Consider the following 19,432-nt stretch of genomic DNA (forward strand, 5'->3'; position numbering starts at 1 on the left):
AAGAGATTTTTATTTTAATGTAAGATGTAAAGCTGTGCATCATGAAACTAGAATAATGTAAGGATGACGCTTGTCACTTTTCAACCTGCATTGTTCAAAAGAAGCGAGGTTGGGTCAGCATGATGAACATGATGCAGTGGCTGATGATCTAACATGAATACAGTTTATTACAGCATACTCAACATACAAGGACTGGCTTTAAATGGGACAACAGGATGTCTTAAGGTGGGAAAGCTAAAGCCCCTGCAGGAGTTAAAAATACAAAAAATAAGGACTATAGTTAGACAAAAAAATAACTAACGCTCTACTTTTTCATCCCTTTTAAACGCATTTAGCCAGTCTTCCTCAGTTGATAGTTTCCTCAGTTGTAATGAACGTCAGCCATGTTTTAACGTGATACCGTCGAGTGAAGACACCTGAGCATCTCCATCTGCTGAGAAATACACCGATGTGGTTGAAAGCAACGGGACAGGCTAGTAAGTGTACTCCCATTTCTGTATGTGAATAATGAAGGATAATCTGGTAAAAAAATAGCTTGTCATACAGATGATGCTCTTACCCTGATTTGCAATGAAAAAAACTGAAACACCGAATGCTACACCTGAATGGTGACGTACTTTATGAGAAACATGCATATTCTGCCATAATGCCTCAGTCCTTCCCAGTGAAGGAACCTCAGGAGTGTCTTTCCTGCATGCTGAGAACTTTTAACTGCCCTTATGACCTACAGCTTGTAGTTCAGCCTTTTCGCCACTAGGTCGAGCACAACCATAGTAAGGAGAAACAGCTGCAGTCCAGATAGTTGTATTAATATCTGTATATGGAGAGTGAAATAGGATTTAAATGAGGTATCAGACCACAACTTTTGCCATATCCCTGTATGATTCATTATATGAGGGGGGAAAGGCAGCAGTCTTCATATTTAACATAAGATGAGTGAGTCTCACTCTAGGTAGTTTAATGCAATAGTTGAAATACACCTTGGACAGGTTGAATTATTAGAAGGTATGTGTTCGTTGCAGCAGAGATGTGCACTCAGCCACCTGCTGGCATTCACTTTTACAGAGTTCATACAAGTGCTCCTCTGGATCATTTCTGGGCAGGACATGCCTGTGACACTGAATTCATGTCTTCAGTTCTTGGACATAGAGGGCGACCTACTCTTCAGTTGAGGAGATCCTCACAAGTTGTTTTTTTTAAAGGAGTATGTGCTTTTGAAGGCTGGAGAGTTTTTAAAAAGTTCCTCTCTTGATCTTTTTTTCTACTCTAATGAATAAACGTGAAGCATAAAAGTCTGATTTACAGGATGTGAGTTTCTTCTTAGAATACAAAGCCGACGCCCAAAGTACCGCTTTTTTTTTCTACAGTAATCATCCCTAGAATCAGTGTTTTCCCGTCCCCGTCTCTACTTCCTGCTCCTCCTCAGTTAGACAGGAAGTCTATGGAAGCCCGGACGGTGCGGTTAGACATGACGTCAACGGCTGTGACTTTGATCTCCGTGTCCCCAAACTGCATGGTCGCCCTGATCTCTCGCCTCTCTGGGCCGGCTCCGCCCCCTGCTCCGCCCACTGCTCCCGGTAGCGGTAACGGTTCCGGTAGGTCCAAAGTTATCGTCCCGCACTTTCTGACCCCGGGGTCGGTGATGTAGGCGACGTCCTCCGTCGAGCTGCAGTAGATGTTTATGATGATCTTGCGCTGGCCCAGGCGGGCGGGCGTGTAGCTCCGCCTCACGACCTCGCCCAGAGCCACCGACTGGTCGACGCAGACGAAGCGGTCGAGGATGTCGGTGCACCACTCGCGGCCCTCCTTGATGAGGAGTTTGTCGCGGGGGTGGCGCCCCTCCACGAACCGGTTCAAGACGCCAACGCCGTAGATCAGCGGGCATCGACGCACTCGGACCTGCGAGAGAGAAGGCTGTTAGAAGAAGGTGTCGAAGAGCTGCTCTGTTACCAACGAGTGATCCTGAGCACCCACCACGGTGGGATCCAGCCCGAAGAGCACGGCGCCCTTCAGTATGGTCAGCCCAACGTCATGGGGGATGATGATGCGACACGCCCGCCCCACCGCTCTCTGGACTGCTTTCTGCAGCATGGGCGACTCTGCGAAACCGCCGACCAGGAAGAGGAAACGCACACCGCGCACCTCCGGCTTTGCCATCAGCTCCTCTGTGAGGGGAGAAAAAAAGATCTTTAAGTTCATACGTCCATCCACTCTTTGTCCCATGATCCAACTTGTCATCCTGTGAGGTTTTGATGCAGTTCGGGAGAGAGTCGGTGAGTTAAAGCTGCTGTGTCTCTCACCAATGTGTTTGACGATATTGACAATGGTGGGCTGGAAGAGCTCGTTCATGGCTTCCTGCGTCAGCCGCAGCATCCCCTGGGACGACCACTTCACTATGTTCATACTGACACACACACACAGACACACACACGGAGGAGAGAGTTTGCATCTTTATTGTTACACACACACTAAATCAATCCATTAGTTAATCGGACTGCTCACACACTCACTTGCTCTTCCTCAGGGCGGCCTCCACACTCTGCCCCCTGTGTCTCTTGTAGAAGTCGATGAAAGAGAAGGGCAGGGAGATGTTGAGGGCGTTGGCCCTGCCCGGCGACGCCGTCCGTTTCCTCGCCTCGAACGCGATGGTGAGGTCCACCCAGGCCGCCGGCCGCTTGGCTTTGAAGCTCTGGATGAAGTCCTCGCCGAAGATCTGGCACAGCATGGCTTCGAAGGCCAGGTCCACTCCGACGGCACCGTAGGGACCGCCTGGAAGAAAAACTACCGTTTGGAAACCGTGGGGGGGGGGTTATTTTGGTGTGTTTTGGCAGATTGTGTGAATGTTTGTACCTGAGGCCTTGTAGAGCTCTTTCAGAGTTCCCTGTGGCTGCTCGATTTGATGGACTGTCAGGTCAACCGTTCCTCCTCCGCAGTCGGCAACAATATACCTGTCGCCTACACAAAGAGTGCACGAACACGCACAATTCAATACCTTCAGTGTCCTGGGAACGCCAAGCATTTAAAAAAAAAAAAAATCTGTTAATAACTGGCTTAACGGTTTGATTTCTGGGCCAGGAAGTATTTTACACAGCTGTAGGAACACGCTGTTTCTCCTCAATTTGTAGGAGGAAATTGTGGATTGTGGATAACGTGTCTTCATTTTTGTGGAATGTCTAAATGTGATGTTTCCAGTGTGTGTGTGTGTGTGTGTGTGTGTGTTTCCCCTGAAACTCTTCAACCAGCAGACCCCGAAAAACATAAACAATCTCCAGGCATCTGTGATTGCTGCGCTCCCTCTGCTAGAGCGTGTGTTTGTGATCTGTAAAGCGATAAGAACTGGATTTGGCTTAGTTACCCTGACTTTAGCTGACCACACCCTATAGCGTGCCTGAGTGAGTGAGAGAGCAAGACAGTGAACAAGCAACAAGCTCGAAAAATGTAGGGAAGGACGAGAGAACAAAAATGCAAGAGGAGGACGGACTCCCATGGGCTGGGTCCTTCATGTGTGTGTGTGTGTGTGTGTGTGTGTGTGTGTGTGTGTGTGTGTGTGGACAGGAAAGGGAGCAGAAAGGGTCAGCAAGGGGCACGTGGCTCCTCAGATTGTTGTCACGGCTCAACAGAGAGAAAAGACTGTAAAAACAGATATGGGTGACTTTAATTGTCCCTGGGTAGGATTTTATCATCTCAGGCAAAACCTTATTTTATTGTGACCATGTTCTTGTATAATTATGAGTTTATTCTTGCAACATTTATACTTTATTTTTCTCAAACTATAAGGACTTTATTCTCACAATAGTGCAAATATAAAGGCAACCGCACTGTGTGGAAAAGCACACAGTGGATGCAGTAAATAAAACTGAGGGTTAGCAGAAATGAGCGAGTAGGTGTGTCTGCTGCTAGAAGTCAACCGGCTGGGGTTAAAAGTCAAAGCCATCAATATCTCCGACATGTGGGGTCTGTGTGTCCCTCTCAAACACACACACACACACACACACACACACACACACACACACACACACACACACAGTCTTACCAGTCTGCAGCTCAGACCACAGCTCTCCAGTTCCGCTCTCCACCAGGAAGGTCCTGCTGTGTCTGGATCGCCTCAACTGCTCCCTCGCTGCAACAAGAGCGCATAAAGCTGAATACACACAGGTACTACGTGCCTCAGTTTTTAATACACACATTTGAAATAGCTTAGGTCATTAAATCAGTTCAAAAATTCACGAGCGAGGCAAAAGATAATGGTTGAACGTCGTTTTTGGCGTCGGCAGGCAGCCGTTTCCAGCACAAAAGTTTTAAAAGCCCATGTGATGCTAAACAGTTCTCCAGTTCTTCAGGGACAAGGATTTCTGGGTCCCAGGAGCACAAGCAGGAGTTCTTGTACCCCTGAAATATTGCTCTGGGCCCCTCTTTTCTTAGTATAAACAATTCAACAAGAATGTATATGGACTCTCTCCAGCTGTGGGCCCCAAGAGGCATCGTCACCTTTCACCACTTTGCACCGCTTGTATTCAAACATTTTTTTGTCTTTCTGTGAAAACACATCAGTGCAGCTTGTGTTAAACTAATGCTCAATGCATTCTGGCTCAAGCAAAAACATACATTTTCAACCCAATGAAGATAAATGTTTTGTAATCTAATGCTACAAGGTTTAGACAAGTTCCATAAGTCATGAGGCCATAGCATTTACCCGATGAATAGTATAAAGTTTTTGGATCCAAGTAATACAAGTAAAACCAGACTCCTGATGTTTTCACTTGACAGAAGCAATTTGTTGGAAATGCTCTCACTTTTTTCTTCGCTCTCGACATGTAAACTGCCCGACTGGCAGGTTAACAGTATGGATGGAGGCCAACGAAAGCAGAACACACTCTTAACACAGCTGACAGAAATACAAAACACCTGACAGCGTGTTTGACGGAGCAGATACACGCATAGGCCTTCATGCATGCAAGCAAACCCATGAAATGAGACACGAGGGCTTTTATGATGACAATGAACTGCAGATCAAAGGAGCGAAAGAGGGACGCTAGAAAACAAAAAAGGTCATATTTCTCCGTCTTTGGCTTTTAATAACACAAACTCTTTGTCAGGGTTATGGCAAAATTTGGGTCCTGATGTAACTGTATGTGTGTTGTAATAGGTTTGGAGTGAAATCTTTGAATACTTTAGGTTCAAGTGGTTTTTACCAAGTTCCCTCAAACCCCATGAGTGCTACACACCACGATAATTAGAAAGAAAGAGCAATTATTGAGCAACAACGACTACATTGTCTTGAAAGCAAACACTCTTACAGTTGGTAAGGCTCTGGATGACGCAGGAGGTAATGTATGTGTGTGTGTGTGTGTGTGTGTGTGTGTGTGTCTTTGTATGGGGTGATGAATGAAATGCAAGTCTGGAAACCATTTTCATGAAACAGCAGAAAAGAAAATGCATGTGTGTGTCCGTGTGTGTGAGTTAATGACTGCCCTGTGCTATCTTTGGAGACGAAATGAGGTGGAATAGAAGCTAAAGATAGAAAAAACCATGACGACCGTGATGCCAAGTGTGTGTGTGTGTGTGTGTGTGTGTGTGTGTGTGTGTGTGTGTTTGTGTGTGTGTAAATACTGTATGTCTGCTTGTGTGGTGGTCTGTGTCTGCGGCATCCTTGCAAAGTGTGCGACCTGGCAGAAAGAAAGTCGGAGGGGGTGGGAATATTAAAAAGACAGAAGGAAAAGAAAGACAAATGAACGCGAGTGAAGGAGAGGGAGAATGACAAGCCGGGAGAGGGGGGGGGTGAGATCATGAGTCTCCCTGCACCTTGTTCCAATTACAATATCCTGTGCCTAGTGTGTGTTGACGTGTGTGTGTGTGTGTGTGTGTGAATGTTCTCTGTGTGCGTGGCCCTGTGTAATGCATATGTGTAAGTGGGCCTGTGCAGGAGGGGATTTTGGACGGCATGTTCGTTCGCAGAATTATGCGTCCATCTCCTTGTTCGCTGTTTGCTGCAAATTTTGCAGCAAAGAGCAGCTGTTGCAAACACAAACGTTTTACCTGCAGCTTTAATGCAGTCGTAAAAATATGACAGTCACGACTCAGTCGATAGTCTCTTTTGTCCTTTTATTTTGAAAAGTTATGCAGTCATATAACCTTTTGGATCCACGTACTATAGAGTTGCAAAGTGAAAAGAGTTTCTGGTTCTTGAGGTGTTTTTCTCCACTTTAGCGCCATTATTCAATATTTTTATATCAACAACAGGTCAAATGACTTTGCAATGTTAAAGAAGTCGCTTGTAACTAAAACCTACAGAGAATTATCACCCAACTGTGCAGTTCCTCTCAGCTCTATGGGGTGTTTTAGCATCTTTCAGCTCGTTGTTTTGGGTTCCTGGTTTGGGTTCACTCTCAGCCGAGCACCAAATGACTGATAGGTAACATACAGAGTGGAGCACTTGTTTCCCTCAAGAGCGAGGACACAAACAGAGCTGAAAGGTGCGTGAATGTTGTACTTACATTATTTGGACGGCCAGAAACTTCAAATGCTGATGTCGCTCTGTATCTTCTGGGTGTGTACATAGGGAACTGTCTGCATACACATTTGCCAAATCAATCTTATGGCGTGATAACATGCCAGTGTTGTGTTTGCAGCTTGATGCTCTAACCCCGAGTGCTCTAAAGTGCTCCAGAAAAAAGCAGTCAGAGGCTCAAATCACAGCTTCAGCAAATACAAAATGCTTCCTCCTTGCAATCATGAACATGACTCCGTGTCATTGTTATTGACTCAGGATCTGAATGTAGTAGGCAGGTTTTTTTACAAAGCTCACCTTTAACATTTGAAGCCCGTTGAATCGTTGGAGTCGTAGTTCAGTTCTCCCCTCATGTTTTTATGTTCACAGGTTTGACCATTTGACTTTTTATCGAAGAAGCAGATATTTGGAAACACAGCTTCTCCTCTTGTATACTGATGATTCAACCAGAAGAGTTTTAATGCCCATGCTCTGCTCTCACTGCCAGTCACAAGCATTGTTTATGCAGCAAATCGACCCTGGATGCCACAAATAACTTTTGGAATAATTAATTGAAAAGCCACATTGCCACAAAATACACATAAGACATAGATTACCACACAAGCTAGAAAAATGACAAGTCATCTGAGGAAAAACCACAAGTATCTGAAGTCAGATCTCACACTCTAACAAACCCAGTTGGTCCTTTGCATAAACCACAATCCCCAAGTGGAATCCGACATTTCTATGAACACACTGTGGTTTCATGCTCATGCTAATGACAAAGTCCACACGAACACTCACACACACACACACACACACACACACACACACACACACACACACACACACACACACACACACACACTCTCAGTCTTCACTACCTTGTCTGAAGCTGGAGTCAAAGGGCCGGGACCCTTCCAGATCAAAGCCATTCGTGATTGGCTGCAAGCTCAGGTCAAGCACCTGGTGGAGGCGGAGCTTTCGGCAGTAAATGGACGCAGCTTCGGGTTCCAGTGCGATGAGGAGCTGCTCGGGACAGTCGGGAGACACCAGACCGGCCTGGAAGGACACAAGACGGACAGAGAGGGAGAGAAACATTCAAGATCACATTGATATACTAAGGGGCCTGAACAAGAGATAGAAAAGAGTTTGACATACTAGAACTGCAAAAAGGCCACTCTCAAAACTCCATCATGCTTATAGACATGCATGTAGATACTGCTTTGGTCTGTATATACAAATGCTAAGTGCCATTAGGAGAGGAGAGTTAGTGTATAAGCACAGTCTTGATGTATTGGGTGTGAAGTTGAGTGGCTGGAATGATGTGTGTGTGTGTGTGTGTGTGCAGGGCGGGGGTCTGGACACCACTTCCTGTGTTTGTATGCCGGTCTCCCTCATTGTTCACTTGTGATGACATCATCACCAGCAGGAAGCACACACACCCCGACGGCCTCAAGCTGGGAGCCAGCGCAGGGTGTGTGTGCCTATACGCCAGTGTGTATGCATTAGACTGTTTATGTATGTACCTGGGTGAGTGAAGGGCAGATGAGAGATAAAGGTGGGAAACCCTGTGTGTGTGTGTGTGTGTGTGTGTGTGTGTGTGTGTGTACAATTTAAAAAAATGAACAGAAGGAGAACAAGAATGAGCGTGGCATTAAAAGGTAACAGTTGTACAGTCTTTCCCATGGACTATTGCATATGTACTGTACAAGTACATACTCTCTGTCTCTCACACACACACACACACACACACAGACACACACACACACACACACACACACACACACACAGGTCGGTCCATTCTCATCAATGTGTATTGTGATAGGACCGCCTGCATTCCTGTCCATGTACGCACACTTCCTACAAGTCATTGTGACTTGTAGAGCACAGCGAGTGTATGTGGTGATGGGAAGATATACGAGAAGGATGGAGGCAAAAGTGCAGCGTTATGATCTGTGTGTGTGTGTGTGTGTGTGTGTGTGTGTGTGTGTGTGTGTATATAGTAAGTGATCCTCCATGGGAACATTAATCACACAGCCTTTATCTCATGCTTTTTACGCTGCCTTTCTTTCCATCTCCCTTCCGTGTTCTTCTGTCACACACACGGCTCTGATTTTGAAAGATGTTAGTCATTCAACCAGGAGCTTTTATAGTTACATGTATGTACGATACTGGCAGCCATTGATGGCCACACTTTGGACAATTGTCGTTGTTCAGTCAAAACCATATACTTCTCAACTTTTCATTAAACAAGGTAATTAACAATAGAGGGTTTTTGTGGGAAAAAAGCCTGTTTTTGTCAGACCAGAACAAGTTTGTAACCTTTCATATCTATTGCTCTATGCGTGGATTCATCAATATGTGTGTGTGTGTGTGTGTGTGTGTGTGTGTGTGTGTGTGTTCCTACCAGGTATGCAGCCTCTCTCATGAACTGTTTGGCAGGTTGTCTCCACACAGCGGGGACGGTGATTACCCATCTGATGTCTTCTCCCTCCACCACCGATGACGACTGGTCCTTCACCTCCTGAAACCGGATCAATGAAACGCTTTCTTTGGTAAAACACTCAAAGTTGAACTTGAGTTATGAGCTTCCATCAAAGCAAAGCATTTAGGAGCTACAGTGCTGCAAACATCTCTAAGCCATCTCTACACCTTGGATGCAAAGTAAAGGTTTACACATATAAGCCATATGTAAACACATCACACGCATATAATCCAGTGCATTAACATGTCCACCATGAGGCATCAGACTGCAGTCATAAACTGGGGCTATAAAGTGCACCTTTAGAGCATGTTCCCTGAAGAAGTGCAGGGCGTGAGCAAAGACCTCGATGGCTCTGACCCTCCGTCCATTGACCGCCTCCAGCTCCGTCTCCATGGTGAGGTCCTGAGCGAGTTCAAAGAAGGGACGGTCAAAATTGAAGCAGTAGAGGGAAAGACATCCAGATTTTTAATTCCTATTATAGTTTAAGCTCCAAAAACACTGGATCCTACACTTCCCACAATGCAGTTCGATGCAAATTGGCCCCTTTTTTGTCAGGATGTATTATGTAAAATTGTCTTTCTGTCACTTTTACCCATATATTCCACCTTTCTCATCTGATTCTCCTGATCTCTCTTACACTCGTGCTGTGGATCTTCATCTTGAACTTATCGAAGTACAGCCAGTGCCGGGCCTCCTCTGGGTCCAGGTCGTGGTAGAAGTCCCGGGCCGCAAACCCAAAACTGTGGAACCGCAAATCAGGACTCAGCAGCAGAGAAGTCGGGCTCTTCTGATTGGCCACCCCTGGGTCTCCGCCCTCCCAGCGCCTGCAAGGGAAGGAAGAAAAACATGTCAAGGGTACAAAATAAAAGAACAGAAGTGAAAGGAAGACAATACACTCCGGCTCTTACTTCATCATGTGAATGGCTTCTGAGTCCTGCGTGAAGCTGAATGCATAGCCGCTGGAGGTCGTCCCAAAGTCTATCGCCACGACAACTGAGAACGGACAGGACATCCTGGGTCTGACCTCCACCATCTGAAAGGGAGAGTTTGTGTGATTGGTAGACGGTACTGATATCCTGATTCTTCATGATTACTCCTATTTGATAGATTGCCATGTAAATTGGTTCAGATAGGAACTGTTAAAACCTCTCCTCTCCTCCTTTAGTGCTGAAATGTAGATATTTCTTTACCACAGATTGTAGTCTTTATTGGGGAATGCGTTAAGCCTACACATCACTTTAAACTCTGAGTGTAAGTGTTATTATAAACCACTAATGACAGTGAGAAGTGGATGTGGGCTTATAGGTCGTGTTTAGGGGCTAAATATAACGTAAATAAGTATAAAGGGGAAAGGGTGTATGCGAGTGTCTGTGGGGAATGTGTGTGTGTGTGTGTGTGTGTGAGTGTGAGTGTATGTGTGTGTGTGTGTGTGTGTGCATAGTTACCGGTGAGAGTGAGGGTGTGAGGGGTGCGATGCTGCAGTCATTTCTAGCTGTCGCAGGCGATGAAGGGGCTGATAAATCATCACCTGAGAATGAATGGAGACAGAGAAAGGAGGAGGAAGGGAGAGAGAAAAAGGATACGCAGTGGTGGCTAACGATTAAAATCTCATCATAAACATGTTTCAGCATTACGTCACACACATACTCCACTGGAAAATAGACGGAATAGCCCTATAGAAACGTATGTGTTTGAGGCGATATGCAGCCACTCTCTTATCACAAGGAAAGAGCCATTACTGGACTGTCATCAACTGCTGCTGCTAGCACCTTATTTTTCCTGACCAGGAGCTCTAGATGTCAAAGTGAATGATTTTAGTGAACTGGAATGACTGGAATCTGATAAGAGTAATATTCCCGAGTGGGAGAGGGACACGGAGAGGTCGGCGTGTTCACTCTCCAAAAGATAACCAGAGAGAGAAGTGAGTCATTTTGATAAGGTTGATATAGTAACGCAGCATGTGTACGAACCCTACAGTACTGTGTATTTGTGTCTCACCAGGTATCTGCAGGCTGTCGGGGTCCGGCTGCGCCACGTCAGCCATCTTTACAGGAGCCAGGGTCTGCGGAGAAACACAGCAACACCAACATGGTGCAAAAAGAGTAATGAATGATTTATGGCCTCCAAATAAAATGGCGTAAAACAAATACAGTGCATGAGATAGTGGGAGTAATTTTGGACACACTAAAGATATTCTTCGGCCAAGGAGGGAAAGTGAAGAAGACACGCCCCCCCCAACTATCTTTCACATCACACTTGAACTTCAGGTTCCCAGCTACTAGGACTGCTCAGACGCCATTAACTGGTTGCTTTGGGAAGATTTCAGGTTTGAGTTTATGAATCAGAATGTCTGCCAAATACTAAATATTTAAATGTTAAATGAGACATCTTTTCGTCTGGGTTAAACAAACAAGAAAACCTGTAAAAGTTGAGAAACTGTTGAAATATATACTGTATATAATCCTAATTATTGAGTTGTCTCTATGCCGACTGTATTTCCTCCTGCACATACATGTACTTTGTGTCTTTTTGAGTATGTGTGTGTGTGTTGGTTTACAATGGCTTGTGCGTGCATGTGTGTGTGCGTGCATATGTGTGTGTGTATGTGTGTGTGTGTGTGTGTGTGTGTGTGTGATCTGAGCCAAGAGCAAACTAAACAGAGGAGTCCAATAGAACAAAGCTGTGTTTGTTTAAATCTCGTTCTGTAAATGTGTAATTGAGAAAGTGAGAGAAAGAGGCCGTGAGTGAGTTTCTTCGAGTACATGCATGCAACATCTGGTCTTTATTCAGGCATGTGTCACATCGGTGTGTCAAGTTGGGTTTTTGTCCTGTCTCCACGTTTGTTTTGTGACTTCCTGTTTTATTTTGGAAATTAACTCTCCTCTCGTTTCAGGTTCCTTGCCCTTCCTCATGTGTCACCAGTCTGATTGTCTTCCCTGATTCCTGATTGTCTCCACCTGCTCCCCCACTTCCCTCATGTGTACTTATAGTCTGCGTCTCCCCTTGTCCTGTGCCAGTGTGTCATGTCCTTTTGCCTTGCACACCCGCCTCATGATATCAGCAAGTCCAAGCCTGAGTATTGTCTATCCCGTTCTTGTTTCTCGTTTCTTGTTTCTAGTTTCTTCTGTAAGAGCGCCCTTGTTTTGCCTTTTGCCATTTTGATCATTCAGCTCTTTGAGTAGAATCAGAGCTTTTTTATTTGTAGCATTTTACCTTCCTTGCGAAGTGATTTTTGGTTTGGCTTTTGCCGTTTTTACGTTACTGCCCTTTGAGTTAAATCAGAGTTTTTTTAGTTCTGCTTTGTGAGTTTGTTTTCCTGCCTCGCTAAAAGAGGCTTTGTTTCCAGGGATTTTCCTGAGTCTTTTTGTTGTAATTAAAAGATCGTCAGTTTAACCTTAACATCTGCGTCCGAGTCCTCATCCAGAGTTCCCTCCGTGACAGCATGTGCCCGAAACATTTGAACATTTGAGTATGTGCTGTTGTGCATGTGTGCATCGCTGGCTTTCTTTCACAGTGCCTGTCCTTGCTGTTTGATGATAAAACCAGAGGTTGAAACTCCACATCTCTCCCCTGCTTCATCTCTCTTGCACATACTTTCTTCTCTTCTTTCCTTCTGTTTCTGTTGCATCCCGTCGTCTCTATAAGATCAATGTGCAGTGGACGATTTACAACCCCCCCTCCCCTTTGCCCCTCAGTTTTTTTCTTCTCTTTATCGCTCTCTCAGACACACGACTTAGAGCTTGCAGGGGATCAGCAGAACAAGCAACTCGGACTCCCCTGAGACATTACATTAAGGACAGATTGAGCAGCACCCTCCACTTTTATGCACCATTAACTATAGAGCTCTCTCACTTTTAAGTATATGGCAGATTTACTGGCAAGGCGGGCTTCTTTAGTTCTCATTATCATTATTGATCTTTGACAGTTCATAACAGAGCCGCAATACAATACAGAACTAAAGGGCAACTCAAAAGAGAGCAGACGACACAAGTTTTGATGAATGCGTCTGTCCAAAACTGCTTATAAAAAAATGCATTAAACCGCCATAGGAACAAGAGTAACATCAACAATTATAAGTGCTTTGAATCTTAACTCACCTCTTTGTATGCTGTTGCAACACTATGCCCTTGTTCTGTTTTTGCCTCTCCAAAAGTATTCCCCAACAGTCCGCAGTCCGAAGTTAGGAGAAAGGGAGGGAGATGGAGAGGAGAAGAACAGGAGGAAACTGGGGCTGGATAGGATGCTTCTCTAGAAATCCCTTGTTACAAAACTTCCCAGCTGCATCTGCATCTGCAGGCAGACATCCCAAATTTTGAATTCCCTAGTCAGAAAAGCCAACAGTGGGACGAGTTGCAACTTTAAGAAAAAAAAGACTATTTTTCTTCTTCTGAGAAAAGTAGAACTTTTCCCAATGAAGTTCTGAGTTGCATTTGTAGTTCTGTCTCTCTGCAGCCGAGCTCGCTGCCTCTTCGCTCTACGCAGGAATGTCAGAGAAGAGTGGTGACACACACACACACACACACACACACACAAGTTGGAAGAGTGGGAGGGCTGTGACAGCGCTTATGGGGGGAATGCTAGGGGATTTACCTCACTGGGAAATTGTGGTGTGTGTGTGTGTGTGTGTGTGTGTATATGTTGGAGACTTAGGGTGGAGTATTCCAGAGCAGGCGGTGTATTAAGTCATCTTGCCGCTCCATCCCCTCCCACTCCTCCATATCTATCCTTCCTCTGTTTAATTGTCTCTTCCTGTCCTCCTCTTTGCTTCTCTTTTCATCTCTTCACATGCTCTCGCTATGTTTTAATTATTTATCTGTCTTTGTCTCCTTCCACTTCTTTGTCTTTTTTCCCCTTAGACTTTCCTTGTTGCTGTAGCTGCTCCGTTAACCTTTTCATAACCTTTATGTACAACTTTCTAACTTTGCAGACAAAAGCAGGAAGCGGTCAGGTGTGTTCTGTCAACAAGTAACAAATAATGAACAATTCTAAATGCAAATGGTTCAGTGAATGGTTTAGAAATATGTTTGTTTTCTTGCCGAGATCTAGATGACAAGATCCATATCACCGTTATGTCTGAGAGTTGTATCCATGACAATCAGTTTAATATTCAAACCATGGCAAATGCATTCGCTGCAGTCTTACTCAATACATGTAAGTGTTTTCTTATGCTTTGTGTGTGTGTGTGTGTGTATGTGTGTGTGTGTGTGTGTGTGGACCTTGTCCACGTCAATGCTGCATGGATCTGATTTCTCCCCACTAGAGCTGTGATTGAAAGCATACATTAACCCCCAGTGCTTGCAAACACACACACACACACACACACACACACACACACACACACACACACACACACACACACACACACACACACACACACACACACACACACACTGAGACTAGCTGGCCCCGCTCCCAATGGGTTGAGGAAGTCAGACCTCTTGAGTATTCGAACGAAAAGGCCTCTGGTATATACACACACATACACACATACGCTCAGTCTCCTTGTCCTGTCAGATTTCCAAATCAAATTAGTGTGTGTGTGTGTGTGTGTGTGTGTGTATGTGTGCGTGCGTGCGTGTGTCTGGAAGCCATTACCTGGCATGTCTCCCTTTGCTGCCCAAAAAACAAGAGGCCCCATATGGATCCTGCCACCACCACTCTTTCTCCTTCTTTCTTTCGCTTTATTGCCTCTTTTATTGTTCTACATCTGTCCCTTCTCTGCTTTATTGGCCATTCTTCTCTTTTCTCTTGCATCTTTCTTTGTTTAATCCACTTTGTTTGAACCCTCGCCCGTATTCGTTTGCCCCAGTTAATTATCTAAAGACTAAAATTAGCAGTCGGGTGGCAGCATTTCAACAGCTTTGCTATCAAACCTCGGCTTTTCATAATTTTGCCTGACACCTCTGTTTGGCAATCAGCTTCGACCAACTCTGCATTAGACCTACTTAAACCATAGACTTAAACCCACCAGGGGGGGCCGCAGTCAATTCCCTCCATCACACCAGACAAAAAATTATGAAACAGATCTTGAGTCGTGGTTGAGGTGCAGCCTCACCCTTCTCTCCCTGGAGGTCCGGACGCAGGAAGCCCAACACAGGAAGTGATGGAGTCAGGTGACAGGAAGGAACCCCTGTTTGGCATTCCTTTCATGAATTCCACATTATCTCTGGGACCCTAAAAGTCCTCGAGCAACGGGAATACACCCATAACATACACATGCAAGTGTACATGCAAACACACACACACACACACACACACACACACACACACACACACACACACACACTCTGAGATACTGTTCTTCCTCCAACTGCTCAAAATAGAACCCAATCTCAACCGCAGCCCAAATGAGAACCTGCTACTTCCCCTCGAGATAGCATTCATGCAAATAACAATCCTTTTGGAATTTATTTTTTGTCAAAGCAGTTAAGTTGAATATATCTTGTTGATAGCTTTACACAGTAACGCCCAAAACATACATTTATGCTAGTGCATGTTAACTTGCCTTTTCAGGAAATACACATTTGCTTCCTTCTCCTCCTGCTGAGAGTTAGAGGCTAACATTGGTACCACTAGCTACCGGCTACAGCCAGCTAACTTATGGCAAAGCAGCTAGCATGGCTTTGTTCAAAAGTAAAATAAAAATCCACCTACCAGCACCTCTTAAGCCCACTAATTAACACACTAAACCTTTGTGCTAAGCTAAGCTGGTGGTATAGCCTCATACCTACAGACATACGAGTGAAAACCAATCTCCGGATGTAACTCTTGGCAAGAAAGCGTATACTCACAGTCCCCAAAATGTGAAACTATTCCTTTCACATAAAATGATAATGCATACGTTGTGAGCTTTAGGGGTGCAAGTATGCAGATTTTTTTTTTTTTGAGCTAGCAGATAGAGGCTAGCTGTTTCCCCCCTTTTTTTAGTCTTAACCCTAAGCTAAGCTAACTGGCTCTAGCTTCATATTTACCATACTGACAGGAGAGTAGTATTAATATTTTCATCTAACTAAGCTGTTTAAGGTCAAGAATAAAGAGTCAAGTTGAAGTTTAGCAGTGACAGATGCTCGGCACATTCACATGCCGTTTGGAAAAACGTCATTCTTCCCATTTCTTTCATCAAGGGGGAATAACGGCATGAATATGCAGATCCACTCAGCCTGCGCCTGTGTTGTGGGTTATAAAGTGGTAATAATTATACAACCTCTTGTAAAACTAATCGTCTTGCACAAGTACTGCATGAATTTTTGAAAAAATGTTCAGAGCAAACATATAAAAACACACGAGGGGCCTGGAGTCTGAACGCTGGTTGTAAAACACAGGGGGACCATTAGAGGGGGGAGTAGAAATATCTGCATGTGCTTAGTGACTCATTATTTTCTTAAAGGTTTCCGTAACAAATGTGAAGCAGTAATATACTTCCATGTTCACCGAAGTCCTTGTTCAAATCCTACTTTAGGCCTGTTGCTTGTTGGAGTGATAACAGCCCCTCAGTGGTGAGTGTTAAAAAGACCTCGGATAGGAGCACTTGTACGTGCAGGAATACTGAGTTTGTGCAGAAAATAATGAAGGCAATATTGTACCTAGGAGTGCGTGCTAACTGGCCACTTCCTGCTCATGTGCATGGAAGGGTGTGTCGTATGTTCTTGTGCGTGTATGCTCGCATGTATGTGTCCCTGCAAGTGGCATTGGACAAACTCACCGGTGAAGCCTCGGGTGTGGCCACAGGAAAGGCTGGGGTAGAAGATACACACTCACACACATAATACACACACTTGTTAAACATGGCTGCCCTCTGACATCAAGTCTGGGCTATTGTGTAAGAAAAAGAGAAGGGGGGGGGGGGGGGTACAGGAAGGGAATTTATGGTTTATGATTCAATAGCAAATACACTGATGGTGAAATATATAACAGAGGAGAGAGAGAAGAGCAGTGGGGAGAAGGAAAGCCGTCTGTAACTAAAATAGTGAATGTGAGAACAGTTGGTGTGTGTGCATGCATGCTATTGCTGTGTTCTCCCATGACAATACATGTGGGTTAAGGTTATTAGGGTGTATTAAATCTACAATATGAGTCGTCTCTAACCGCCTTTGTCAGGTGTGATCAGAGCAGAAAGAGAGATATATTCTACCAGTGTTGGTCGACGTTTGGATGCAGCTTCTACGTGCATGTGTGTGCCGTGCTGCGTGTGTGTGTGTGTGTGTGTAATCACAAGGAAACAAACCATTCCTGCAGCCCTTTATGAGTTTCCCAAAGAGAGGTATCGCAGGTCAGAGTGGATAAATCAACTGCACACACACACACACACACACACACACACACACACACACACACACACACACACACAAAGATTTGAGGTGACACTCCGAAGAACATCTGGTGTTCCTGATTTAATGTCCACATCGTCTTCTCGACGCATATGCACGAGCATGCATCTTGCATCCAGCTGTGACAAAGCAGAAATAATCCAGCAAGCTAGAAATCTGTCACAGTGACAATTTACGGTGAAGTGGAGCTTCTCTGAATGTTAACTACACAGCAGTGCTGTAGTGTAAGATTCAAGGAAGACTATGCAGTGTAGTTACTTGTTTGGACCACTGAGTAAACTGTACATAACTCTCAAGATGTGATATTTACCTGTCCAGTCATTAATAGACAAACTGTGCATAACATAGACCCTAATTTGGTGATCTTTGTAAGCTTAGGGCTGATAACAGCTACAGAAAACCAGTTTCAGACACACTATTGTAGAGTACTTCAGTTAGCATCCACTTCAACAGGCATCAGTGGTTATGGGGGCGGAGCATTTACATCCTTGGTAACAGCTACACAACTTCGATCCGCATTGACAATTCACAAGAATACGCTTTCTGCCAGAGGACACACCATACTGTCCATAAAACCCTGCGGTGTGTTACAGTCGCCCTCCGCTGTGATGTTAGAGTAATGCACCCTCTTATTTACTGCTGACTCGGGACAACCCTTCTGGTTTACAAGGACACATGGATTGATCCACAGCCGTTATGAAATGCCTACGACCGGGGCTGAATGAGAATGTGGAGCAAATGAGCCATGGATTCTTTATTTAGTTGTGGCAGTTCAGCCTTAGAGAAGTGTTTAAGTGTCAGGAGGCTAATGAAGTATATGACCTCAATTATCTGTGGGTGCTGCCAATAAGTTAATGGCTATTTTGAGAGCACGACCGGAGGATGACTAAATGTACAATTTACTAATGTTTTCACTAAACTTTTAGAATGGGCTGTAAAATGTTGCTTTTCCACCAAGGTCATGTAAGAAAGAGTGAGCTGTCATTACTGAAAACATTGTCAGCTCTCTAAGTCTGCATATGTTTTTGGCCATGGGAACGTTGTTTAAAATGTTTTGAAATCACGACAACACAATCCTCCAGAGTAACAGGGTGTTTTTGTTGAAGCACTGGTGCATGCATCGATATTCAGTACATTTATAAATAAATAAATAATATTGCTCTTTTAGAGTAGACATAAGGGAGATGCTTTTAAAATGATATAATTTAAGAGGTACATTTGGACTCTTCTCTGCACAGAACTAATAGCCTTTTTTAACTTCCCGTGTATCATGTATACATTATAGTCACAGAGCTGAACGTTTTTCTGAAATACATGTAAACGCCCACTGACCAGAGGGTTCTAGATAGAAATTCAGTACACTGCACAATAAAGATTCCCTAATAACAACTAACATGCATGTTGACAATATTGATGTTACTTTCCATTATTTGATTATTTTGAACACAATAATGTAACAATATAAGAACAATAACTTCCAGCATACACCAGGAATGTCTAGATTGCCTTAAATTATTAGTTCAGCTCTATAATTACTTATCTGTGAGCGAACAGCATTGTTGTTGCATTGTGACTTTAGGTTTTTCCCATGCTCAGCACCAGACATGTGCTTTTAAAGCTTCTTTTGACTCGTGATAGTCAGATGTCAATGATCAAATAAGCACAAAGGGCCCACTGTCTTTGTGTAAAAGTTTAATAAGAGATTACAACAAATTGCTGTGAGGGTATTTCAACAATCCTTCAAGTCTAAAAACAAATACGTATCAAATGTTATATTTCTGACAAACAGATGTGTTTGAGTAACAGTGATAGATGAGGCACACACTGGGGATGTCCTCGCCCCTGAAAAGCATGTGCACGCTACTCACATATGATATTCTTTAATCTGCTGTACTTTTACTCCCCTCTTGTTGCTTTTTTCAGCCCTAACAACCTTTAACAAGCAAACAACTAGAGCTTTGTCTGTTAAAGAACGCTCGGACCCGGTTAAAACAGCCACGTTGTCAAATATTAACTAGTCATATTGATTACAAAAAAAAGGGGCCGCGAGAAAAATGGGATATATTTTGTTTACTTACGTGAGTTGGGGTGGGGCGGGGCGTGAGGTCCCCTGGGCCAATAGAATTGCGA

General features: G+C 44.3%; 1 protein-coding gene across 1 annotated transcript; it reads right to left on the bottom strand.

Moving 5' to 3' along the window:
* Positions 1-141: 141 nt before the first annotated feature.
* hspa12b (heat shock protein 12B) lies at positions 142-13,577 on the bottom strand. Its single transcript, XM_068713541.1, has 14 exons — positions 13,073-13,577; positions 10,974-11,037; positions 10,421-10,503; positions 9,884-10,008; positions 9,613-9,799; positions 9,273-9,377; positions 8,898-9,014; positions 7,372-7,549; positions 4,034-4,120; positions 2,851-2,955; positions 2,511-2,769; positions 2,301-2,404; positions 1,975-2,165; positions 142-1,899 (listed from the first exon to the last, which is right to left on the bottom strand). Exons 2-14 carry the CDS (start codon positions 11,017-11,019, stop codon positions 1,423-1,425), a joined length of 2,064 nt encoding a protein of 687 aa, XP_068569642.1. The 5' UTR covers positions 11,020-11,037; positions 13,073-13,577; the 3' UTR covers positions 142-1,422.
* Positions 13,578-19,432: the final 5,855 nt, after the last annotated feature.

Source organism: Cebidichthys violaceus, unplaced genomic scaffold, assembly GCF_023349555.1.
Source record: "Cebidichthys violaceus isolate CVI_PGR_0920_01 unplaced genomic scaffold, fCebVio1.0.p SCAF_19, whole genome shotgun sequence".
Classification (NCBI taxonomy): Eukaryota; Metazoa; Chordata; class Actinopteri; order Perciformes; family Stichaeidae; genus Cebidichthys; species Cebidichthys violaceus.